Here is a 27201-nt window from a genome sequence, read left to right as displayed (position 1 = left end):
CAAATGTTTATCGCTGACAACCGACAAGTTTACAATTTTTAAACATCAGTAGTGTCATTATATTTTGGAAGAGCGCGCTACAATGACACATGTATTTTAAACCATTCAACGTGACCAGATCGATACCTAAATATTTTACGCATTGGAATTCACAAAGCCCGTGTTTTATTGAGTCAAGTTTTCAAATCGAAACTAGAGAGTTTTAGATTTAAAATGTGGGTACGTATAATTTTTTTTACTTTATATTTTCTTTTTTGATAATTAACACATAAGTAATGGACGTTTAATCTTGAAATGACATTATTATAAAGAAATACATCTGAGCTTTGCCTAAAAGGCATTCCATTTCTTGTTCATTCTGTTATAATAAAGACATATAAGGAATTAGATTAATTTAAGGACTCATTGCGTAAAAATGAAACTCGCTTGCAGGAGGTGCCTCGCTGTATTATCCATAATACAGACAACTATACATAACTTGTGTTGGCTTTTGGTTTGAAAAGGCTGCTTTTTTAAAGAGGTGATTTTTTTTAAAATCAAAATTCTAATGGAAAAGGCAATTAAAAACGCTTTCGACTCTAACAGTCATCTTACGTACAATTGTGTACACTAAGCAAGAAATGCCCAAAATTGTTAAAATGTAATACAGTATCGATAGAAAAACAAAAATTTAAAATAACCCTCATAAATAAACTATGTTTAATTGTTTACTTAATAGATAAAATATATCGACCTGTTTGAATGGGATTAGATTAAAGGTATCGATCGCCGCCTACATTCTTAAAACCAGGAAGTTTTTAACGCACTGTTACGCTGCTTTTTAATTTAACATGGAACAGACTTAGCATAAAAGATCAAAATAATTAGCGTAGTGAAATTCAGATAACTATAATAAGATTTGCAAAAAATACACATATATAATCTTTTTAAAGGTTTTAAACAATCTACGTAGTAAAATTTATAGTATGAAAAGGTTTCAGGTATGAAAAATATAATAAATAACCAGCTTAATTTCAGCACTCGGTTTATTACTTTATATAAAATATATTTTAATTAATCAATAATTATATTTGTTTTGGTATCCAGAGTATACAGTCATAGAAGATAAAAGACTTTTAAACAGAAAATGTTTCAAGGTTTATGTAGAAGGCAAAGGCCCGTTGAGAGCATCCCACAAGAACAAAATAGCAAAATAAGCACCAGCAATATAAAAATAAGAGGAAACCCGTTTTTTCCTATTCCCTACTTTTCATCAATACCAAGTGTCCGCGATGACGTCACATCGACTGGGGGAAATACCCTATTTTTCCAATAACTTTGCGTGAAAGGAATTTTGTAGCTCACACCTTTCAATAGTTTAATCGTTTATATTTATCAATCTTGTAGAAAACGAAAGCTGATAATTTATCATGACTGTAATTATTTTTGGCAACGGCGTAAAGTTTCACAAAACGTTATTTAAACGTCATTCTGCATCTACATTCACAGATGGACTCCCTTATCTACCATCTAAACCTACACTAGCAGACGGACTCCGTCATCTCCTATCTACACTCACAATAACAGATTGACTCCCTCATCCCCAGTCAACATTCACACACTCCGTCACTTCTCATCTACACTCACATTAACCGATGGACTCCCTCATCTACCATCTACACTCACATTAACAGACGGACTCTCTCATCCCCAATCAACATTCACAATAACAGACGGACTCCGTCACCCCTCATCTACACTCACATTAACAGACGGACTCCCTCATCTACCATATACACTCACATTAACAGACGGACTCCCTCATCCCCAAATAACATGCACACTAACAGACGGACTCCGTCACCCCTCATCTACACTCACATTAACAGACGGACTCCCTCATCTACCATCTACACTCACATTAACAGACGGACTCCCTCATCCCCAATCAACATTCACACTAACAGACGGACTCCGTCACCCCTCATCTACACTCACATTAACAGACGGACTCCCTCACCTACCATCTACACTCACAATAACAGACGGACTCCCTCATCTTATCAAAACCTACACTAGCAGACGGACTCTGTCATCTCCCATCTACACTCACACTAACAAAAACCAGAATATAAAATTAATTTATTGAGAGCGTTACAACTTTTCTTTAGGTCACTTGACAATATTATAATACCGTGTTTTGCAAACCTAAAGCTAAAGTCAAAAGGTTTTTTTTAGGTTTTGATTTTTTTTGCGATAATACGACATTTCTTGACTAAACTATCTTTCCCCGTTTTGTTTTAACGCTGTTTTCACATTAATTAACTTCTCTGAGTTGTCAATTTGCCAAAATGAATAGAAGTATTAAAATATTAAAACTACCAGACTACCTCAACCATATAAATCATCATATCATGTTCCCCAGGTACCCATACGAAAGCGACTTTGATGCTGTAATCCCACAAGTTAACTGTACACTATGGGAGCGGGAGCAGCGAAATCGAAAAATCCACAATATGGTATGTATCCGGTTTTAGGGTGTGTAATGGGTGTAATGGGTGTTGAACCTCTCACTACCTCTCGTGAAGAGACTGTTTTTGTTGCTTTCTGTGCTATAAAAGGACGTTCTTTTTGTTTTTATTGTTATAACTTTGAAATATTCTATAGTGTGATAAATGATACCACCATTACGAGTATCATAGCAATGAATCATTTGATAATTTGAGAAATGAAGTTTCTATTTTATCTGAAAATCAGTTGAGTATTGATTATACTGTATATTTCATTTCAGTTCACCTGGACTGTGATCCTACCCAAAAGAACATTGCGACTAATCCAGAGAAAACAAAGGCCATTAAAGATGACAGCGAGTTTACTGTCCCCACTAACACATTAATATCTGATAGGAAACTTCGTTTTAGCAAGAATGTAAAATTGAAAATATCCTGTAATGGGGGCGGAGTTATCCGGGTAGGATTAACAGCTATAAATCCTGCCGAAAACGAAAATATATTGCAGGTTTGTATTACTTTTGTTTAACAGAAAATTTATTAACGAATAGAAAAAGAAAAAGATTAAGTTGTATTTAGTTTAATAAGTAGAATTTCCTAAAAATAATTTACATTTTCAGAACTACCGTTAATATGTTATTTATACAAGGCTGTATACTGTCTTGACTCTAGATATATGTGCACTTTAAAGTGCACATGAAATTCTTTCGAATTTCTAAAGAACAAGATAAACTTAGTGCAAAATATCTTAATAAATATGAAAAAAACCTGATTAATACAAAATCAAATGTCTTGAATTTAGTATTGTGCATCTTGAAGATTATAAAGTCATTTACGAAAACTATTAAATTGAAATAGCAGTCGGTCATGAAAAAATCTTCCATTTGGTGTTCCAAAAGTACTTGCATAATGGTGAACTATAAATAAGTGGATGATAACATGTAAAATATGCATTTTACGTCTTTTCGTTATGCTTCATTCATTCAGAAGTATTAGCTTATACATCGTTAGAAATAGCCGAAAATACTACAGAAAAATAGCAGCAGTATTTATTTCAACATATTTCTTACTTATTACTGTTAGCTCAATAGGGAGAGCGCCTATCTACGGATTGCAAGGGCAGGCCATATGTTCTTCGTGACGATTCAATAAAAGACATTGTGTCTGAAATCATTCGTCCTCCACCTTTGATTCATGTGAGGAAGTTGACACTTACTTGTGGAGAAGAGGTTCACACAACTGAAATCCTGTTGAAAAAAAAACGGCGTTAAACCCAACAAAAACAAACAAATACTTATTACTAAAAAGGTTAAATACTGTTTGTTATATTATATTCGCAGGGATCTGTATTTGAGAAAGAAGAAGGGTTTGGTCCAGAAGTAACGTGTCGCACATTATACAAGACGGATTTTAATTGCTATTGCTATGGACCCCCAGAGGAAGAAATAGAATATGAATGTGAGAGAACAGAGACAGATGTGTGGCTCTATGTAATCTATGTGTATGGAGTTCCGGAAGTCAGGGCAGAACTCGTAGAAAATGGTATTTATAAAGTGGCTTTATGACTTCATAATACATGAAACATAAATTTCTTAATTTGGTTGATTACCTAAATCTTTAGCTACTTGAAAAGAAACAGAAATCAAACTTAACAAGCATGAAGTTTGAATGACTGACTTAAAAAAAACCTGAGAGTTGACTAAAATATGTATGGCTCATGTTAGGTCAGGGCTAAGTTAGCCTGACATGCTGTATCTATCGTTGTGTGATTTTGGTGAATTTGGGATTCTGAGTAACATGTAAAGCACATTTGAATAAATAACGAATAGATTGCTTTATAGATCTAGCATGATATGATATGTAATACATACACAATGTATTTACTTTTACATGGGAAACGATCCAATATTTATGTTCTTTCTTGTCATGTTGCAGGTGGAAGTAATATGAATGAGGTAACTCTATTTTCTATCACAAAAGACATGACTAGCACGGACACCATATCCGCCAATACAGCTGTATGCAGAATCAGGTAATAGCAATTATGCATAAAATAATTATTTTAATGCTTACATACTACATACTGTGTTAAACGACGTGCAGCATGTGACAGAACTATTGGTTTATATTAAACACATTACAAATAACCGTATTATTATTGTTATCTATTTATGATATTTCATAATATATGAACATAATTCCATGCTTAATTTTCAGCGAACCTGTCGTTAACGGAGATGTTTACCACTGTCGATGGAGCATGAAACTGGAAAATGAAAACATAGCAGGAAAGTCACCCACTTATGGTTACATGTCTCTTAAACTTGTATGTAGGAAGAAAAATGAAGGTATAGTGAAAACTCGATAAAATCGTTATGTTGATATATGATATCCGCCAATAGTAACGAGAGAGGTCATACAGGTTAAAGTAATCTTAAAGTCATGTTTTCATACAAAATTTACAAAAAATCTTTTATCATAAACGTGCAACCGCTGTTACTGGAATTTAACCTGACGGGATGAATTCAAAATAATTCGTTTCATCAATAACGGTGTTGCTTATAAAATAGCATAATGTGTTTTGAAGGCCAATCAATGTTTAATTTTTACTGAAAGTTGGTCTATCACATGTCAGCAACATCTTACGTCATGTTTCACTTTCCGTATATTTTAAGTTTATTTAAGGAACAAAAAGATCTTTCACATCTTTAACTTTTTTTATAACATTCTGCCCCTCCCCCTACCTTATTAATTTAAAGTATTTAAAAAGCTGAGTTTTCTTCAGATTTCAATATGATTTACAGTTATTATTCCTCTTTGATAGAGGTCAGGATATTTAAATTAACCTGAGGGAAGTTTTAAAACAGGCGTAGCTTCGGAACTTATTTATTAACAATCGGTCTTAGTTGCGCAACCACGATTGGCAAAGCGAGGTAACAATGATTTTACAATCTTGCATTGGCTAAATATAGTGTTGTTAATGCAATGCTTTTACAAATATAATATTTCATATATTCATATCGTTCCATAGGCTAAGTCTGTCTAATTTAAACTTAATATGCTAAAAAAAACATTATTGGTTGAGCAACCAGGACAGGAAATCAGATTCTGAAAAAAAACCTCTACTGAGAATTTTACAGCAGTAAAGCTCTCAGTCAATATATGTACAGTTGATCAAATGCTAAAATCTTGAGATATATTACTCGGCTAAATTATGATTAACCACCTTGGATCCAGTTATTTTCTGACTGAAGTTATTGAGATTAGACTTAGACATAATTGTTTCAGATCAACGGGGTTCAGGGAAAATTGGTCCAAACTAATGAGGTTCATACTAAAAGGTTTCAAATAATTTATTTTTCTTCGATCAATTCAGAACAGGTTAGCTTCAGAGAAATTATCTCAAAACAAAGATATTTTAATTAAGAAATAATTTATAGCAAATTTTACGAGGGCGCAGCGTATTACCACCCGAGTGCATAAATAATGTTAAAACACTGTTTTGCTATAAATTATTTCGATTCTAATTTGCCCTTAATCTAAAACAGTAGATAAAATATAGTAGCGCTCTTTCTTGGTCGCAACAAAAACATTGACGTCACCGCACGTTAACGTGACGTCATTCTAGCGTAAGAGTGTTTTAACAGAGAGAAGCATATTAGAATCCTAGATAAAAAAGTCATGAAATACATGTACTTGATATTAAATTATTCTTTGTCATCAGTTTATCATACATTCAGGTGAAATAGAAGAAGATATAATATGGGAGCGGAAGAGCGCAGTGCAAGAGTACCCGTTCAGTTCAGTAATTGCTTTTCGCTTGAGCATCCTAGAGAAGCAGGTTTCACACAATTTGTTTGTAAACTCTGTTGGTAACACGACAAAAGACTTTTTCAAAGATCAAGTGGAACCTGGTTCACTGTATTTTGAGATTGAATTGAGCAGTGGTCAGATAGAAGTTACCCATGGAAAAGGACTCCTTATAGCACAAGGTAAAGCATGAGTTATGCCTAAGTAGCAGTGTTTTCTATTCATAACACGGAGGTAGACTTGATATTATTGTATTTAATACATAAAGATAAATAACTACCTTACCCTGCGGAAACATGCAATATTTCCACATGGAAATACAAAAGAAATATATCAATTATTCTGTGTCACGTTTTTAAATACATGAAATGATTACGAAAATTGAGACAACATATTGATTAGAGTTTCAGAGGTTGCTTACAATGTAGCTAACATGTGCAAGGCTAGTGGCATAGTGGCATATAAGCTGTAAACCCGATAGCAGTCACTGTAATTTATTGCCTGAGGTGCATTTAGATGACTGCAAAAACCTCGTACACATAAGTTATGTCTTTAAATTTATCAGAATTAGGAAGTACTTTGCTGGTAACCGGTTATAAATGTGATGACGATGAGGCAAGCACAAATGACATGCTGATTGAAATAAGTTCAAAAATCAACTTCCAACCTCGTCGTATACAGTTTGGGGATAGTCTGGTCAGTTTCGTCTTAGAATTTAATGAAAGGTTGACAGACAAAGGTAAATGTTTAACGTTTTTACGGCTTATGAAACATTCCATTCTGTGTATGCATATTGCAATTGTATACAACAAGAAAATGGACTAATATTTTGAGAACTTTTTACTGATAATATACATTTAATGTTGTATTTAGTTGATTTTTGAACCAGGCAAAAAACTAAGTCACAACCAGCACAAATTAGATATTTAACTTTACAAATTATATAATGTATTGCAATATTTTTTCTTTTGAGATTTTGGATTTTATATTTCTTATTATTTAGATATATCTGTACATATTTAGATACTCCTGAATACTGAAATACCTCATAAACTGTCTCAGTCATATGGTGTCTTCATTTATTTTCTTCGGGTCGGTGCTATTCTTCCTAAAGTTTTTGTTTGATATTGTAACTATGACAACAACAGCTTTAGTGATGTGTAGCCAGTGTAGAAAGTGTTCACGTACTTTAATTAGGTGATGATATAGTTTTCGTCCCTTTGGATCATCGAGTCAACCCATTTGATCCATTATAGTTGACATGAGGGTTGTGGTTTATTATCTCTCATCATCAGACACACAAACAAACTGAGCTTGATTTTATCATATGCTTACAGTGGGTCTTTTTATAGATTTTATTTAAGACGAAAGATTGTGAAAAAAGCTTTTTGTGTGTTTGTTGTAGCTGTAAAGGATATACAGCATGATTTAGATTGCCAAGTTAAACAATTACGAGAGACAGATTTGGTTCAAATTCTTATAAATACAACTGACGAAGTAGATGTAGATGATATGAAGTTCGACATAGAAGCGCATTTCTCGAGGGAAAAAGCTGGCGGTGGACGTATTGTCAGTACCAAAAAGGACAAGGACATACCTGACAGTTGGATTATTAGATTTAAAAGCGCTGAAAGTTAGTAGAATTTTACTCAGTAACATATCTACTTTCAGAAAACTCATATTTAATTAACGGGAACTATAACTTTTGTTTGCATGTACACTTGACTTTATTCTTTGAAGGGTTGATAAGTGTAATGTTTTATAGTTTATAATCTTCATCAAATTAAATGTTAAATATAACAATTTAAATTCAAGTTGCTCGAAAAGTCTGGCTACCGAAAGTACACAGTGTTACCATAGGCGAAGAACGAGCGAATGCACGTGTTTTCCCAGTGTATAACGGTGTTGGTTTGGCTGTGAATTGTGGAGAAAAACCTGTGTATGATGACTCTCCTCTGGTAGTTGAAGTGGATAAAAACAAATTGCGGTATGAGAAAGATTTTTAGAAAAACCACAAATTTTAAGAGTTATTTTGTCTATCTTTAACCTTTAACCTGTTGTTGGCAAGTGATTTGCCTTTGCGAACAACGCAAACCAAGATGTGCAGGCTGATCCCGGTCTGCACTGTTTGCTATTCAGTTAGCAAAATTTCAGTTACCTTTTTAAATAATAAGTGGTACTGCCCAAACTGAATAAAGTAAATACTTATGTTTTGAGGAGTAACTATTAACAGTCAAGAACACACTACGAATTGAAAATACTTATTTTATCTATGAAAATTCAGAAAATCGGGAAGTTGTTTAAATAGTGAACGTCTTAGCAGTATCGGTCAATGTTTAAACTAAAACAATAGCTTGGGATTACCTTAGACACTTTACTAGTTTATGGATTTCATATTGATTAGAGAGTATGACCTTTTCTGCTTCAGTATAAATGAACACGTGTCCTTTAAACGCATACTTTTTATGCCCCAGGTTTATACAAAAGCGAGAAACAGAAAAACAGTCGTTCGTGGCCAGCATAAATGCAAAAATAAAAGTAAATGTTGTATGGGCAGCATTTACCGCAGACAACGAAGATGATTTTGAAACAGAATTTGAACAAGAAAAAACATTTTCAGAGAGCTTCAATGAGCCACACTCTATAACGTTTGAATCCCTAGTACCAAAGCCCGATTGGAAAAAACTAGCTGTTTGGAAAGACATCACAAAGAAAGAAGTATCAAACTATTTCAATAAGTCAATACATCAGGTCATTTTCAATGTAGAAGATGATGCTGCTGAAACTGTTCTTGATGTATTGACCAGTTTGCAAGAAAAGAACGAGTTTGAATTCGAAGAAAATTTGGAATGTAACAGAGTAACACTATTCGGGTCTGACAAACAAGTCTTAAAGAATGTTGCTGATAAAGCCGGAAAAAAGATTGTGATTCCCGAAAATGTGACCGAACCAATCAGAATCAAAATTGAACAGTATGTTGCTCTAGACGCAGAGGGAGTACTTGATCAAGTAAAAAACGAGTGTTCTTACACGTCTTTTAAAGTAAACAGAGAGACAAAAACTGTAACACTCAAGGGCCCGAGTGATGAAGTCCAAAAGGCAAGTCGCAAAATTCTAAAATTTGCCATAGATACAACAACTGTCTCCATACATGTAACAGAGGAAGAAGCGGAGTTTATGAGAAGAGGAGGCGAAACCCTGATAAAGGAAGAATTCCGTAAAAAGAGGTTGAATAATAATTTTACTTTATCTGAAACAGAAAATACACTCAGTGTTGTAATTTATACAGGCAATGGAATCAATGAGGAAAAAAAGAAAAAGGAAATCTTAGGAGTTATAGAAAATACTATTTCCACATGCTTTGTAACTGTTGACAAGGAGCCTGCAGCTACATTTAAAACATATGATTGGAACAATTATAAGCACGAAATCGAAAAAAGGGCTGTTGGACACTTGCTCATTTTAGATCCCAGAAACAAGCTGATCATTACTATTATTGGTACAGCGGAAACTAGTAAATTTGCTAAGGTAGAAGTTGAAAATTACCTTAAACGTCATAAACGTGGAACAGTTATGATTCGTGTGCCAATAGAAAAAGCTGAATATTTGGATGAGTTCAGGAACGAAGAATATCGCGACAAACTCGAATGTGTTAAAGATAGTAATGGTTGCCACACTGGCGAACTGTCAATTCATGGCATTGCTGATGAAATCAGTGGATTGGAAGATGCCGTTAAAAACGACGTAAAGAAAATAGGTCCACATTGGTTTTACATGAAGAAAAGTTGGTTAGCAAGTGTTATCCAAGAGCTTGTTGATTTGAAAACACTTTCGCACAATGAAAGATTTCTGCTACAACTTGATATAGCACACAGTCTTGCTGCGCAAGGAATCACGGGAGTTGCTATTGCACCGAACTCAGGGACAATCATCCAAGTTAGACAGGGGGATATCACGTTTGAAACAACAGAAGTCATTGTTCACAGTACAAACGGACACATCAAGGCTTTTGAGGGAGGACTAGGAAAATGTTTGATAGATATCGGTAAGGAACAATTTCTCCCCATTATATTTGATATAAAACCTTGGCTGCAATATTAGATTAATTATAATGGAGTTAACGTGAAATGGTACATGTATAATATGGTGGTTTATAAAATGCCTCAAATGAAATTATCGTTTAAGATATTTTCACTTTAAACACAATATAATTACCTGTGCAGATTTTATAAAACTCTTCAATATTTTCTGTAATTTTACACAAATCTAGTTTTGAAAACTTGTCTGAAATTGTAGGTGGAAGTGACATTAAAGATGAACTACTTGAAAAGATAAAAGTCAAAGAAACTGATCTTGAAATAAAGGATGAGGAACATCCGAAATCAGAAACTATTCACGTCTCTGATTCTACTGCTGGCAAAGAATCACATACAATTCATGGAAGATCAAACAGTAAATTCAAAATTGGAGATGCGATTATGACTGAGTCTGGGCGATTACGATGCCTGAAAATTGTACATGCGTTTCCACCAAAGTGGACTGATGGTTCAAAATCAGAAGATCTTGAGATGAAGACTTTAGTCAGAAAAATATTACAGGTATTGTATTGTCTTTGGCCTTTTATGTTTCTAATTCGGTCCCAAAATACTTGTGTTTTGGTTCACACGTAATGAAAAGGCTAACGTTTTAAAACATAAGCCTTATTTAGAACTGTAGGTAAGGTATTCTTGGTTTTCATACCAATCGTAAATATTCATAAAAAGTCAACTTTTGTTATTATTTTTATGTAGTTATCAGTGTAAGGATGTACCTCTTTTTCACACCCAACACGTAATCCTTGCAAATGTTTTATTGAGTTGTGTGTTTCAGAAACTACCATATTCTTTCTGTAGATATGTCAAGATCAGAAACTGACATCAGTAGCTCTGACGGCCATGGGTTGTCATCCTGTTGAAAAGGCTACATTGTGTATAGTTGAAGCTGTGACAGAATTTATCGGAAAAGTAATTCGCATGTTTGTATTAATGTAAATGCTTAGAAGTATATGTTACGTTTAAAAAAAACAAACATAGATGCTTATTCTTTGAAAGTTTCGAATGTTACCAACATTCGGTTTGATTGTATCTGTTGTTGAAAGGTTATGGAATACGTATTTCCATAACATCTGGCAATTTTCAACACTAAGACAAAGTAAGCAACAACGTTTTACGGACGCTATTCGGTTCTAACAGACTGCGATGAAGGTAGTTCAAATCGTCTAAAAAGATCTTTTGAAAGCATATAACACATTAGTGTTTTTGGTAAAGTAGTGTGCAAATTCAGAATTTTTATGTGATTTTTATGATAAACATTCAACGGCATATAATGTACACTTCATTATATAAATATTACCATTTTAAACTCAACTGTTTGTGTAGAAACCCTAGTCTTATCTGGGTCATTTGCACGAAACTTAGCCCTCTCGATTTTAGAGAATGTGCATTTCCTCATAACATCCATTTTCTGCTGTGTTTAAATATAGTAATGTGTTATTCTATCATCTTGAGAAACTAGCGTATCATTCTATTATTTTAATAGATTTATTATATTATTCTATTATTGCAATAAATTAATGTGTTAGTTTTTCATTCTAATAAATAAATGTATTACTCTATCATTTTACCATTTCATTCGAATTATTCTAATTGCTGAGGTATAACGGCACCTTGGGTCAGATTTCTAATTACAATATCTATTATGAAATTGTATGTCTGTTTAATATTCTTTAGCGAAAAGACTTAGCTATAAAGGAGGTAGTGTTATGTGACAGTTCAAAGCGTGTAGTGGATAAATTCACAGAAGCCTTGGAAACCCTGAAAGATCCATGGTTTGTCTTCAGACATGGACGGAAGATTGAAGTAGAAGATTTTTTGACGTCATGTATGCCATTAACGTCATTTTTACGAAAAGTTGCATATAACTGAGAAAATAGACAAAATTTCTAATTCTATTCTGCATGATGTTACTAAAATCTAATTGATATTTTATACGTTTGTTAGCCTTTTTTTTCAATTTGTAATTGTCGATTGCAATTGTTGAAAGGGACTGTTTTATATAGAAATTAACATGGTCCTCCAGGCGATTCGGCTTATTTGCAATACCAGATGGGCGAATTGAATTGATTGTGCAACCATATAAAGAACATACAGATGTTTTCGGTGTCTTAGATAGTTTGTTAGAGTGTAGTAAAATATATTTTTCAATATTTACTTAAGTTTTCTACCAAAATGTGTCAGCGCAATCATAATTTTGCATTGGTATCAGATGACTAGTAGTGTTTGTTAGCACAACCATATGAAACTACATTTGTACAATAAAAGTTGAAGTGTTTCAAATCAAAATAAACTTGTGGTTTGTACAATAATACAGAAACACAATATTAGCCATTTTATGCTGAGATGTACTTGTTTACACACCCAATTAAAGAAAGCCATGTACACTTTGATGTTTTATAGCGAGACTTAAGGCAGAAAGTAAACATGTTATTCGGCCTAGTTCTAGTCGTGCAACAGCGCGTCCACCATCATCACGGCCTAAAACACCGGGACTGCGTTGGGGAAGAAGACAGGTAACATATTTTATTCAGTAAAGTAGTAATTAATAGTTAAAATTAATTAATAGTTATAACAAATTTGATCCTGAAACAGTAAAGTAGTATATTAATAAAGGCTATTATATAATATATTTGATTCAATAATTTACAAGTAGTATATTTATAACAGTTATAACATATTTGATTCAGTAAAGTAGTATATTTATACCAAAATCAAAAGGAGCGACATGATATTTAATATACGATGTATATGTTTATTTTCTGTATCAAGTTAATTTGCATTTCTACAACTCTTGTACCTTATGTTCAATGAACTTTTTTTCTCTTTAAAAGTTGCCTGGAAAATAGTATCAGGAGAAAACAAAACAACATGAATTTATCTGCAACTTAAACAATTGTTGGTATGTTTATATAGTGTTTCGTATAACTTCTCGCTTTGTTTTGTTCGTACCATCCAAAGCACACTCACATTACCCAGGATGGAAATACTCGCCAGCAGAGTGGTCAAGATAATGCAGAAATCACTGATGTATTCAAAGGTATGAACACTGTTCATGCTCAATCTTATTTAAAACACGAAGTAAGAAATGGAAATAGAAAAGTGGGAAAACAAGCCTTCATATTTACTGCTGGATAGATTTACTTAAATAGTTTGGATACGTTTATGCTTCCAAATGATTTTCTATACATTCATTAACTATGATCACGATGACAGTCTTTAAGAGATCGCTACGTATTTTTAATAATTGTTTTTATATGTTCTTGTGGGATTATGGAATTATTTCAATGTGTATATGATTGTGTAATATTGTTTCGCTTAAGCATGTGATTGGGTCGTTAGGGGTATTGCGCATTTCATACGTTCTCGGGAACAGTCTCAATCAGACCTATTATACTGTTGCTTTGCTCGGTTGAGTTTTGCGTTCGTGGTTCTTCGTATATATTTTAATTTAAAATGTTTACAAATATATGACTGAATCTTTATTTGTATAGTGAACCGTCCCTATCACAGCATTTCGTGTCCATTTATTAATTATTGACCAGCCAAGTTGCGTATTATTTGTTAGATTCGCTCAGTACCGACGTGATGAGAAAACTGAAAGTTTCTTCCAGCAGTTATGGTTGCTCATAAAGTGTTTTTGCATGTATCTTTCATAAAGTTTAGGTGGTAAAATTTCAAGTTCCGTCTACTAGAACTTTACGTCTGAAAAAAGATATTGTTTATAATGCAAGAAACCAAGACCCCAAGGTGTGTATATGCCCTTTGTAAAACCACACATACACACGCTGCTGCGGGGTTTTGTTTAGGGAAGTTGCGTTCTGGGAAATTAAATGTTATTCCTATTGGACTCTTGTCCTTGATTACTTTGGTTGTCTGGTCAAATATGTATAGGTTATTTGCAATGTATCGGGAAATATGCACGAGTTCTGCAGCGGAAATATTGTGCGACTTACGGAGCACAGTATCCTGCCGCTAAATAGCGAGTGCATATTTCCTGATGCAAAGATAATGACCCTTGTTATTAGATACGTATCTACTCGTATGTTCAATAGTCTGAATAAGATTGACAATACTGAACTAAATAAAGAATTAATACAACGACACACATTGAATTACGTCATGCACCCGATAGGAAATTCAGGCGTCAGTGTACGGGAAATATTGACATTTCTGGTACTTTTGTAACCTGAAATATATTTTTTTACAGATGGACTCCCTTACAACATCCCCATAACAGAAAAGCTCACTTTGCATGTCAAGAAAGGAGACTTGACACAGGAACTGGTTTGTACATGTTGGCTTTCTTTAGTATTAGTTAAATTACAACAGCTTGATTTATGCCGTTTCTTGTCGCAGTAGTAAGCATTACTGGAGAAGGCTGGTCGCAAACTAAAAAGAGCTACGTTTTGATTTTGTAAGAGCTTTTTATACTATTAAATTATAAAAAAGCAATATATCATTTTTTCACCTGAATCTTCTTGAACAACGTAGGGATAACCTTAATTTAATGGTTATTTTATATACATTTGTTCTATACGAGGGGTGATCGAAAATAATGAAACTTTTATTATAAACCAATTACTGATGCACTGCCCCTCCCGACCGCCCGCTTAGCTCAATAGGGAGAGCTCAGATCAACGGATCGCGTGGTCGTGAGTTCGATCCCTGTGCGGGGCATATGTTCTCCTTTACGATTTGGTAAAAGACATTGTATCTGATATCATTCGTCCTCCGCCTCTGATTCAAGTGGGGAAGTTGGCAGTTAGTTGCAAAGAACAGGTTTGTACTTGTACAGAATACAGGAACATTGCCTGCCGTTACATAACTGAAATACTGATGGAAAATTGCGTTAAACCCCAAACAAACAAACAAAATTATTGGTAATTCAACAAGTTTCATATTTGAAGTATACAATATTTATCTACTTTACATGTAAGGGATTATACTTGAGAGCCTTTTCATATTGAATTTACTAAATGTACGAAATGAAATGATAAAATTTTAATATGAAAAGATACAAATGTAATATTGTGCCTATTAAGTGTTAACTTTTCTTAATAGACAAAGTTAGTTGGAACCATGCTACTTTTACTTAAAACAACGTCAACGTTATTGCACTAGTAATGTAATCGCTTCCTGTCACCTCCACAAACGCCAACGTGTTAATTAAAGTATGAATTTTGTATCCAAAGTATTAATTAGCAGTCATATGACAGTCAGAGGTAAAGGTCGGAAATGGTGTGCACCGTCATTATGACGTTGCGATTTCTTAACTCTAAATATGGCGACCGGAAATGGGTAATTAGACCACAATGGCATACAGACAATATGTAAAATGATATGATATACAATTTACAATGCACCATATTGCTAACTGAAGTTGTTAGAGACAAAAGTGTAATAGGAAAAGCACTTCATACGGAAATAAAGCTACCCGTATAAAGCAGTTGACAATTGAAATAACAGCACGAAGTAAAACATAAAGGATACACAGCAGAACACCCCCTTGGAACATTTAGTGGTAAAAGCCAGTGGGGAGTTTACTGGCGTTAAGATCTCACTATTTAATTAACCCCTACCATGTTCCTATATTAAAAGATAGCGAGATAAAATTACTAACCGCTAGATGAGTCCCTTACGCACGTAACAGTAACCGCTAGATGACATTGTAAAATACAAATATGCAGGTATACATTTCTTGGAACTGTAAATGTATGTACTTGATGACTTACCATTTAGGGCACGACAAAGCAGGACTAATAAAACACGTCAAAATAATCGGTCCCTAGAGTGGGATTTATGAGCTAGTTGCCAAGAAGTCCCCAAACTGGCCCGTCATCACGCAGTCAAAGAGGAAAGGATTATGATAAATGGGCCCGTTTGTAAATAACATCTCCGCTAAAACAGTCTCATAAGGTCTTAATAAAATAGTTACAGTATAGGTAAATTAATTGCTTGACGTAATTCAAAATGTATTCACATTAAATTACACTTCAGATGAATGTTATTGTGTGCCCAACTACGGAGTTTCCAAATCTTACCGGTGAAGTCGCAAATGCTGTCCTTAAGGCCGGAGGTAATACTATTCTACAAGAATGCAAAAATCACGGAACTGTCTCTGAGGGTCAAATAAAAACTACTGGAGCTGGTCGTTTAAAATGCGACAGGATATATCATGCTCGCGTACCGAAGAAATGGAACTCTGAGAAAGGAGAAAAGGTATAATCATATTGGATACTATCATGATTATATTTGATAGTCTATCATGTTAATTCAATTGATAATAAAGCAATGCCACATCAAATTTTGATCATCATTGCCCAAAGAAGTTTAATGGCTAAAATCAGGGACATATATTTAACAAGCAGTTTTACTTCACGTTCTTCTCGTCATTCCATTCTGCTTAAATATTAAAGACATACACATCTTATACAATTTTATTACTATCAGTGTACAGGTTTTCAATTCGATGAACATACCGTTAAAGGATATACATTTGTTACAAAAAAATATGATTTTATTTGTTCAGGTTGTTAGCGATCTTGTATCCTCATGTCTGACCGAGGCTTTTAACAACGATTATTCTACAATTGCCTTCCCGACAATAGGAACTGGTAACTCTGGGTTTCCTGCAGATAAAGTTGCAAATGCAATGATAAAGGCGATTTGCCAGATTGGGAAAAGCTATCGAAACTCTTCATTAACAGATGTGACAATAGTTGTATATTCGATGTCAGAGGGTGTGTGCAAGGTAATATAATTAACTACAATTAATGTATGTTAAATGTCCATTTTAACTTCTTGGTTCTAGAAATATAGTGTTAAAACAAAGACATATAGTATTTCTCAAAAGCTAACGAACGCATTCGCCCGCCACTAACATAAACCGTATAGCATGCATGTATAGATGTATGCTAAAAAATGTACATATACAAATGTATATAAACAGACAATAGAACAGGTAACATCCACGAAAAGAACAAAAATCAAACAAATACAGGAACTGTGTGTCGTACTTGGAACTGTTTTGTTGTTAAATCAAGTTATTGATTTGCATTAGACCGATTTAAAGGGAAGTGTAAATAAAAGCTTACACAACGATATGATTTCCGGACATAAGCACCACAAACAAAATAGATTGATTAATAACTTCAGCAACTGTATTTTTAACCAATTAAATACTGTATGTGAATTAAAGGGTTAGATTCTTTAAACTAAGTTTGGACAGATTTATTAATTCAAATATATCCATTTTCATTTTTACAGATATTCGAAGAAGTCGTACCATTCTTGTTCAGAACCGCTGGCGAAAGTGATTCGACTGGTATCAGTATAAGTAGAAAAGGTATTGTAATATGTGAACACTCTTTATATTTATTGTTGTTTGATATGTAACAATTTATAAAAGATAAAGATTAACTTAATCTTCATAAAAGTATATTTGATGACGTTGAAGAGACATAAACAATTACTATTCATATATTTAATATTATCTCTATACCGTACTTGTATTTTATAGTATCATTTTCATGATAAATACTTTCGAAAGTGCTTTACATAATATTTATTGCAGTAACTCAGGGTGGGAGTTGGGTCATCTACAAGAGAATAAAAGTTTTATATACAAGCATTACATAGCCTAGCTCATTCTTTAACGTACAATGTTTCCATCATTGATACACACAAATCAATTGTTTCTGGGAATACACAGAACTGTCTCTTTAGTTGGGTGGGACATACAAATGAGAATTTCAGAAATATTCAGAAGTTTTCAGTGCCTAGGCCGGGATTCGTTGCCGAACTTCTAGACTTTTGGACGGACAGTCAAGCGTGTTACAACTAGACAAATTGACTAAACATATTGTCAACTCTAATTTTGTTGAAAAATATAACTTAAACTGAATCTTCTTCGTGTGAAATGGTAAGTCAACACCTATTTATTTCAGGCCAAAGAAACCTTCCAAGGCGAAAAACTGTAAAATACGTCCCACCTCCTTCGTTTGACAAACATTCTCCTGTTGACGATGTTGTCATTGTGAAAGTTGTTTCAAAAGCAAACGGAAGTGAAATTCAGAAAAGGCTGGAAGAAATTGTTGACAAAGAGATTGTTACCAAGAAGTTGAATTTCCAGGAACTATCAAAAGAACAAACGCTTTCAGAGTCCGAGGTACTGTCACTTATCATTTTATTATCATCTGCATTGTTTCGTCCAATATCTGTATTATTTAAGTATCATCTCAAATAGACTGTAAAATCTAACGTGTGACGTTGATCACGTTTGTAAATACATGTGGTGAATTCAAAATAACGACATGTAAAATAACACTTTTGTAACAAAATTTATATGAAATCTCTGAAGCACAGAACGCAAAGAAGCAAAACAAAAGAAGTAATCTAGGACTTACTGAGTCTGTTAATGAAAAGCAATACAATGTGCTAAACCAGTACCGTCTAAAGCAAATATCTATTATACTGTAAATTGAATAAACTCACTGATCCAAAAGGATAGCAAGAACACTGAGTCTAACGCTGGATATGTTTTAAGCGAAGAAATTTCGTATTAAACAACATTTTCACACCAAAATATACCTTTTAAACCAAAATAAATATCCAAACAGAAAAAAACAAAACACTTTTCAAGAATGCAGCCTCGCCTAACCGCAACCTTCAGCAGATATTTCTAAAGAACACTATAATTTCAATTTATTGTTCGCTTTTCATAGCTACATGTATTTTGCTTACTGCGTATGACTACATCTAATACGAACCTTAATATCTTAACCTTAATTAAACTTTGCAGTATTATAAAGGAGTCATTCATGCATCATCCATGTATCATTATATTTAGAATGGCCTTCCAGCAGTTTATTTCAATGCCTCACATGTACGGTCTCAGTTGGTGTATAATAATTTTACTTTACTAGGTCCTTTACTTCTATATGTATTTTATAGACTAATTCTTCTTCGTTCAAAGACTCTCGTTCAGTTTTATCTGAGATCTGGTTGCGCATGCGCGGAGCGCTTTTGGTTTGCTACTTCTGTAGAGAAAACCTCTCGTGTTTGCAGTGAACTTTTAGCGGTCGCGCGTCGTTTTCATAACGATAACTTGTTATTTTTACGTCTGTGCCTTGTGGGTGTTTCTGCTTCTGCCGCGTGTTGATTTAATTTGTTGGGTTGAACGTCGCAACGACACAATTACAGGTCATATGGCGACTTTCCAGCTTTGATGGTGTGGGAAGATCCCAGTTGCCCCTCCGTGCATTATTTCATCACGAGCGGGCACCTGGGTAGAACCACGGACCTTCCGTAAGCCAACTGGATGGCTTCCTCACATGAAGAATTCAACGCCCCGAGCTAGGCTCGAACCCACAAAAAAGTGGAAAAAGGAAGGATGAATATTCAATAGTCAAAGTCGCGTTGCTTAAACGTAGTCTCCGTACACCGTAAACCACAGCAGCGCAGACACGCAAGTTCACAAAGCAAGCACACACAAACACACAAGCACGATTAACATACACATATAAACAAACGGACAAATGAGAAAAAAACAAAACAAGGGGGTACCGCCCAAAAAACACGAACGCACACACGCAAGTAGAGAAAACAACAGTCGTGCAACGCCAAAGGACAGCCGGCGGCCAAAATTATGGTAGGCACGATAATTTACTGATAGTAAAAGGAAAGGGGGTGCAAATGCAAGGGAGCACAAATGGAAGGGAGAATAGGGCGACGAGGAGTTGGAGGGAGAAAGAGGAAAGAAACACCAAAAACAAACAAGACAACATAAGCAACACAAAATACGAGACAGACAGAAAACATGTTGAAAATACGGGCACCGCCTTGGAACGGTCAGTCACTGATGCAAAGAAAACTGGGGGTTTAAACGCGTTTAAGGCATGCCAACCTCACACTTACTCTATATTAACAAGTTAGACAAGACAGTGTAAATAAAATCACTCCCCGCTGAGAAAAGCTCCAACATTAGTGACAAAATGCCAGATCATAAAAAGTAAAACATATAAATAGGGCCAATCTAAGGTGTAATTACACCAGTGTACTCAACAATTTGTCAGAGCACCAAGAGCCTAACGTTTAACGGCACGACTAAGCAAGCTTCAAGACAAAATCCAACTCCCTCCGTCCGTTTTTTGTAGGATTTAGGAGAAAATCATCAAGGAGTCTTACACTTGATTAGTCATCGCACCATCAAATAGGAAGCGTAGCGATTGACTTTAGAGGGGTCAGTTAACAAACAAGCACTTTGCTTAACGATTTTTGCATTTTATCCTCTTTAAATAAATCTTTTTACACATTTTACAAATATTTGATTAAAATTAGCATTTACATCTAATGTAAACATGGTAAAGGGTGTTTGTAGAAATTTTATCCATTTAAGTTCACAGAAATGTCGAAGTGTAGCCTTAGAGCCAGAAGTCATGTTAACTGTTCAACAGGTTGAACAGAAGCATCTTTAATAGAAAGTCCTGTTTTATGAAAATGTGGTATAAGAAATTACGAAATTTATTATTATTACGAATTTTGTAAAGTATTCCCGAAATATGGTTTTAAAAGTTCGTTTTATTTGCCAAACATACTGTATACCACAATTATGTGCGTTTCGGGTAAGTACATAGATGACATAAGAGGAATTTCAAGAAAGGTCTGAATGAATATTTATATCGTAATTTCTACAGTAGTGCGTATTGTCGAGTTACAGTTAAAATGAGGCCAGCACATTCACCTTTTAGAATGGCACTTAGAGACGATGAACTTTAACGTGTTCAGTAACAGATGTTTTTATGTTGTATTCTCTAAGAATAGGTGATTTAGGTAATTCAATTGGTACATTTAAATTTTTGTTGTAAAGTGCAGTATTTTTGATAGTCTTTCAAGAATTATTTGATTGTAATGGCAAAATGACCACCTGTCGTCGCAATATAGCTAGTTTGTACGGAGCATAGGTTTTAATAGACACGTTAGATGTCACACAATTTGTAGTTTTATTAGTATAAGTTTTTGTCTTTATTTTTTTTTACTCTGGGCTTCTATTGAATTATCCATTATGTATCGTCTTTGCTCATTTCAGGAAAGATCCCTCAAAACACTTGAATTGAAATATGGTATCAATATTGAGATAGATAAATCGTCGAAATGCGTAAAGCTAACGGGACTGAAAAAACGCGTCGACAACTGTGAATTCAAAGCAGTGAAACTGCTAGAGGACGAATTTCCCAGGTGGCGTTTGAAAGAAAAGAATATCAAGACAGTTGCCCGGACAGTACAATGGTATTATGGCGATGGTAATTATAGCATTTCATGTCATATCATTTATTCTTTAATATATACAATAGGATAATTCACAGGTCTGAAAGTTTTATTTGTCCCCTACTGGTTAATAACCAGTTTCGGGGACTATAGGAATGCACTTTTCCGTCCGTCATCCCGTCCTTCAGTCAACAATTTCGTGTCCGGTCCATAACTCTGTCATTCATGAAGGGATTTTAATATTACTTCGCACAAATATACCTCATAATCAGATGATATGTCACGCTGCAAAAATGTCACACCACTAGCACAAAGGTCAAGGTCACACTTGGCAGTCAAATGTTTACATGTCATGAACAGGGTCTGTTTCGTGTTCGGTCCATAACTTCGTCATTCATTAAGGGTTTTTAAAATTACTTGGCATAAATATTTCCCATGATAAGACGACGTGTCATGCGCAAAACCCGGACCCCTAGCCAAAAGGTCAAGGTAACTATTGGAGGTCAAAAGCAAGTGGGTTTTTTTCTTCTCTCCGGTCAATAACTGCCATCCATCAAGGGATTACACTATTACTTGGTATAAATGTTCCCCATGATGAGATGACGTGTTGTGCACAACACCCAACACCCTACCTTAAAGGCCAAGTTCACACTTGGAATTCAAAGATCAATAGGATTTTTTTTCTTGTCTGGTCTGTAACTTTGTCATGCAAAACAGGATTTAAATATCAGTTGACACAAATATTCCCCTGGATGAGACATCATGGATTTTAATATTACTTGGCACAGATGTTCACCACCATAAGACGGAGTGTCTTGCACAAAAACCAGGTCTAAGGTCAAGGTCACACTTAGAGTTCTAAGGTCAGATACAAGAATAATTTTGTCCGGAGCATTTGTTCTTCATGCGTGGAGGGATTTTGATATATCTTGGCACAAATGTTCACCACCACGGGAGGAATTGTTTTGTGCGAGAACCAGATCCCACTGCGGAAAATGGATCCGTATACGGGAGTGTACGCATTCCGTATACTCCTAAATTAAATATACGGGCGTATACGGAAACATTTTTCCCGTATATGGACTAGGTCTAATGTCATGGTCACTCTTAAAGGTCAAAGGTCAAATTTAAAATGACTTTGTCTTCAGTATTTCTTCTTCATGTATGGTGGAATTTTGAGGTCACTTGGCACAAATGTTCACCACCATGAGGCACCCTTGTTTTTAGAATTACTTCCCTTTGTTTTTACTATTGCTTATATTGTAACTCATTATTACTAGCTGTAGGGAAAAATCGATACCACTTTTCTCTGATATAACATGCATGTTAAATCCAACTTTTAGGTGTTTTTGGACTTACCTCTACCTAATAAAGAGTTATGTGTGAACTTATATTATATAGAATTTTATTTTTTAGGATTAACTTCCCTTGTTGTTACTATGAATAACAATACAGAAATTTAGGTGCCTTCCAGTAGGGGACTTTGTATTGCATTGAAATACCTCATTCACTTGTTCGATTTTGTCATATACAATTGTATCTCAAATTGCATGGAATCGAGCGTTTCACTTTGAGATAACCGAAATTCAACTTAAACTGATATTTTGTGTGCATGCTTTCGGGACGGGACTTAAAAATGTATTCAAGATATAGTCGGAATTCTGATATAAGCGAGCTCGAGATATCGATGTTCAATTGTATACTGTATATATTTAAAAACAGCTGATGGGAATTCCTACCCTGTAGATGCAGAATCTAACTATGAATTACACATAAATTACCTTGTCGGTGAGGATTTTACGTACCAAAATCACGCAGATAAAAAACAATACAAAATGATCATTAATGACATGGAGGAACATCCAATGGATGACCCAAAGAAAAGGAGGCGGCTTTATCTTAGAACCAATATTGATCAAGGTAGCATACCTACATATTTTTTGATACTTTATATATATTTTGTTTTCCATTCCGAGCAAAAAGCTTCAATAGCAGTATGCATAATAAAGCCAGACCAACCCTTACTTATGTGAAGATTATTATATCCAGATTTTCATAGATTTATAAAAGCATTGCTTATGTTATAAATATCCCCTATTTAAATCCACTTGTGCTTCAGCTATTTTTGCTTACGCTTATGTGCATCTCTGTGTCCAATATATTTTGAAGAATGACTATTAGTTTATGATAGGAAGCAAATACTGACTGACTTTCGACACAATATAACTAAAATTCAATTCATCTGTAATTTGTAATAGACATTCGTGTACCCCACACCTGGGCAATATCAGAAAGGGGAGGTGACGTTGCAGAAATACCACTGAATGCAAATGAACCAGAATTCGATGAAGTCAAAGACGCACTTATAAAAGGTGGTTGCAAACCGAACCAAATTATAACTGTAAGTCTGTTATGTTTTGTTAGGTCTTATTTTGAAGTGATAACGACATTGATAATTACATTTGCATACGAGTTGTAAAATGACTCCTGCTTTGATTAAAGATTGTTAGTTATTATTTAGCTAACTCCTCTAACAATACATAATTATAGCAATACTAACTTGCCTTTTAATTCAATCTTTACATACGTCGAAATTATAATGAATTCTACTTTAGATTATAAATAATAATATTATGTCACTCGTGTGTTTGAAATATCACAGATAACACGATTGGAGAACAAGTTCATGTGGCTGCAGTACCAGACTAAGAAGAAACAACTCGAGAAACAGAATCCAAACAAACAAAATGAAAGAAGGCTATGGCATGGGACAAATATCGAAACAGTCCCCAAAATTATCAAAAACGGCTACGATCGTAGCTTCGCCGGAAACGCGAACAGTATGGGTTTATGTATAAATACTATGAAGAATGTGTTTTAACATTGTTATTAGATACACTTTCAATAAGATCATATTGATTTTTTTTCATGTTTTCATATAACGTAACGGGTGTCTTGAATACAAAAGACTTTGTATGTAGGTAATCTTTTATTGAACGGTCATCTGAACTGGACCATAAATGAACTAAAGTACTTTTAAAATGACATTTAACAAACGAATATATATACTTACTTTTCAGTGACAGCACATGGAAAAGGTGTCTACTTTGCTGCACCCTCTTCGTACTCGGACAGAGATCAGTATGCTACCAGAGATGCAAACGGGAACAAAAGAATGTTTTGGAACAGAGTTCTAACCGGAGAATTCTGTCAAAGCAATCAAAATATGTCAACATTACCGGAGAAACCAGGCGTTATAGTTAACTACTTCAAAGTATATTATGACAGTGCTGTAGATGATGTTAACCATCCTGGCATATTTGTTATATTTCATGACACCCAGGCTTACCCTGAATATCTAATCGAATATAAATGATAAGTCGAAAGGGACCGAGAAATACAACTATCAAAAAAAATACAGTTGATAACATGTTCATCATACATAGTATTTATTTGAAGATGGAATGTATTTAAAAATGGAAACAGACTATTACGTGATGCAATATAGGCCTTATGTTATTAGATTGGTATAGTTCCAATACTTACTAATTCAGGTGATTTGATACGTTTAGCCAAGAAGTTCACATTTCGATGAACCTCTTGCTTATCCGTCTTTTATTGTATTAAGGCCAGTATTTCCGCGGTAATATCCGATAACTTTCTAATGTTATGTTCCGAACGAAACATGTAAGTGTGGGTTCATTTTAGATACATTATTCCCTATCCGATGGTTTCGATTAAAACAAAAAAATGAATATAATGGTATGTTCAAAATGTTTGGTGTGGAGAGCGAAACCATTAGAAATAGAAACAATCAGTGCAGAAACGTTTACTTGCAATGTAAATATAAGGATAAAATATTTTTGTCGGATTCATGCATGTGTAAACACTGTGCGCCCTGTCATTAACGCACACATTTAGCGAAAGGGGCTTTATTCTATGTATGCGTTAGTCGTCAGGGTTTACACATGCATGGACACGACAAAAATATTTGAAACTTATAATACAGTAATGATGCCCTTCTGTCAACGAACAGACACCTTTTGTCCGCTCTTGGGTATCTAGAGAGTGTTTTTCTTGCACAGCGGATTGGCGATTTCGTTGATGTTACCCATGCCTGGCTATACCCATCTGGTACCATCCATGCTAGATAGCTTTCATGCTGTTAATGACGAATACAGAACTACATTTTGAAAATTGAAAGGTCAGGGTAGATATCCAGGACGTATATTTTGCGTTAATTAGAGGGACTAACCCACAAAATCTAGACGAACAATAGTTTATCTCAAAAATCCATAAATGACTAGTGGTATACTGTACAAACTTATTGACATCAGAATTTTGCAAGAAACAAAATGCTGTTCTGAAGGTAGTTAACCATTGCGACGCTTTTGAACTAAAATAGGAAATTTACATTTTTCATGCAGTTGAACCAATATCTAATTTATATTTTCACCTTCTTTATCATTTTCAGTGTCATGTACATTCTATGCTAGACTTGTTGGAAATGAACATGTTGAACAATTTCACCAAATGTGTGGGCGAGCAATTTTAAATATGTTTTACTTAATATGTCAAATCCGATAAAAATCAATTACACTGATAGTTGCTCTTTGTACCTTGTAAGGTTATTTTTCGGACAAAAAACACATTGTCACGCTACAAATGATAAAACTAGTTGTACTCTGTTGTTCCTCTTTGTACTGGATATTGTTTTAAAAAAAGAGCCAAATGAGCAAAAAGTTCAGAAAAAGACTCTGTAACCTAATTTTCTATTTATTCTGCTTGCTCATTAAAACTGATTTTTGATAATTTTTTAACCTTTTCTAACTTGAAATTAATACTTACCGGCATTATATTCTAATGTTGTGACATGGTTTATTATTTCCTATTTTTCCTTCTAATTATATACGCATATTTTCCATCAAAGCTATTTATTTGAATGATATAATTTTTATTGTAATTCTCTTATTAAAGCATCTCTATATGATAATCTTATTTAGAGAACTTGTAGCTAGTTTTATCTGTGTTATTACCATTTATCATTTAATGCAGTTTAACTTCCATGCCAAACCTGCTTTATTTTGTTTTGTATATGTATATTATGCACCATATTATATAATTTTGAAATATGAAATAAATGAATGAATTGACAAAACGCATTAACTCTGTGTCTTTTGGATTTGGTAATTTTAATCGCTGGCAGTTAATCCTTTACAGTTTTAGACACAATATTTTAGTTTATTTTGTTCATATAAACAAAGTTTAAATCGAAAATGTTACTATTCTGAATTTAAATCTTACAACAAATCTTTAGAAATGTCATCTGTCTACTTAATACATATTTTTAATATGCATTATTGATGCATAGTGGGTAACAGAAGTCATAAACATGTTAAATACAGCCTTTATTTTTCTACAATGTCAGTATGAATATATAATTATACAAATATAGTTTTGTTTCAAGAAAGGGTTTATCTTATTTCATGTTTTTATTTCAAAACATTTGAGAGTGATCATGAAATAAAATCTAAATGAGCAAA

At 34.1% G+C, this 27201-nt stretch overlaps 1 protein-coding gene across 1 annotated transcript; it reads left to right on the top strand.

The window, feature by feature from the left end:
- The first annotated feature begins 65 nt into the window (after positions 1 to 65).
- Positions 66 to 27201, top strand: LOC123536214 (uncharacterized). Its single transcript, XM_045319189.2, has 26 exons — positions 66 to 219; positions 2405 to 2498; positions 2771 to 2997; positions 3830 to 4031; positions 4425 to 4521; positions 4707 to 4837; positions 6230 to 6481; positions 6865 to 7038; positions 7705 to 7932; positions 8115 to 8286; positions 8774 to 10344; positions 10596 to 10897; positions 11192 to 11302; positions 12068 to 12218; positions 12794 to 12906; positions 13352 to 13430; positions 14601 to 14677; positions 16391 to 16612; positions 16923 to 17144; positions 17660 to 17738; positions 18340 to 18560; positions 21480 to 21693; positions 23381 to 23578; positions 23917 to 24059; positions 24321 to 24498; positions 24739 to 27201. The coding sequence occupies exons 2-26, from the start codon at positions 2459 to 2461 to the stop codon at positions 25032 to 25034; spliced, it is 5700 nt and encodes a 1899-aa protein (XP_045175124.2). The 5' UTR covers positions 66 to 219; positions 2405 to 2458; the 3' UTR covers positions 25035 to 27201.

This window comes from Mercenaria mercenaria, chromosome 17 (genome assembly GCF_021730395.1).
Source record: "Mercenaria mercenaria strain notata chromosome 17, MADL_Memer_1, whole genome shotgun sequence".
Classification (NCBI taxonomy): Eukaryota; Metazoa; Mollusca; class Bivalvia; order Venerida; family Veneridae; genus Mercenaria; species Mercenaria mercenaria.
This window is presented reverse-complemented; position numbering and strand designations above follow the sequence as displayed.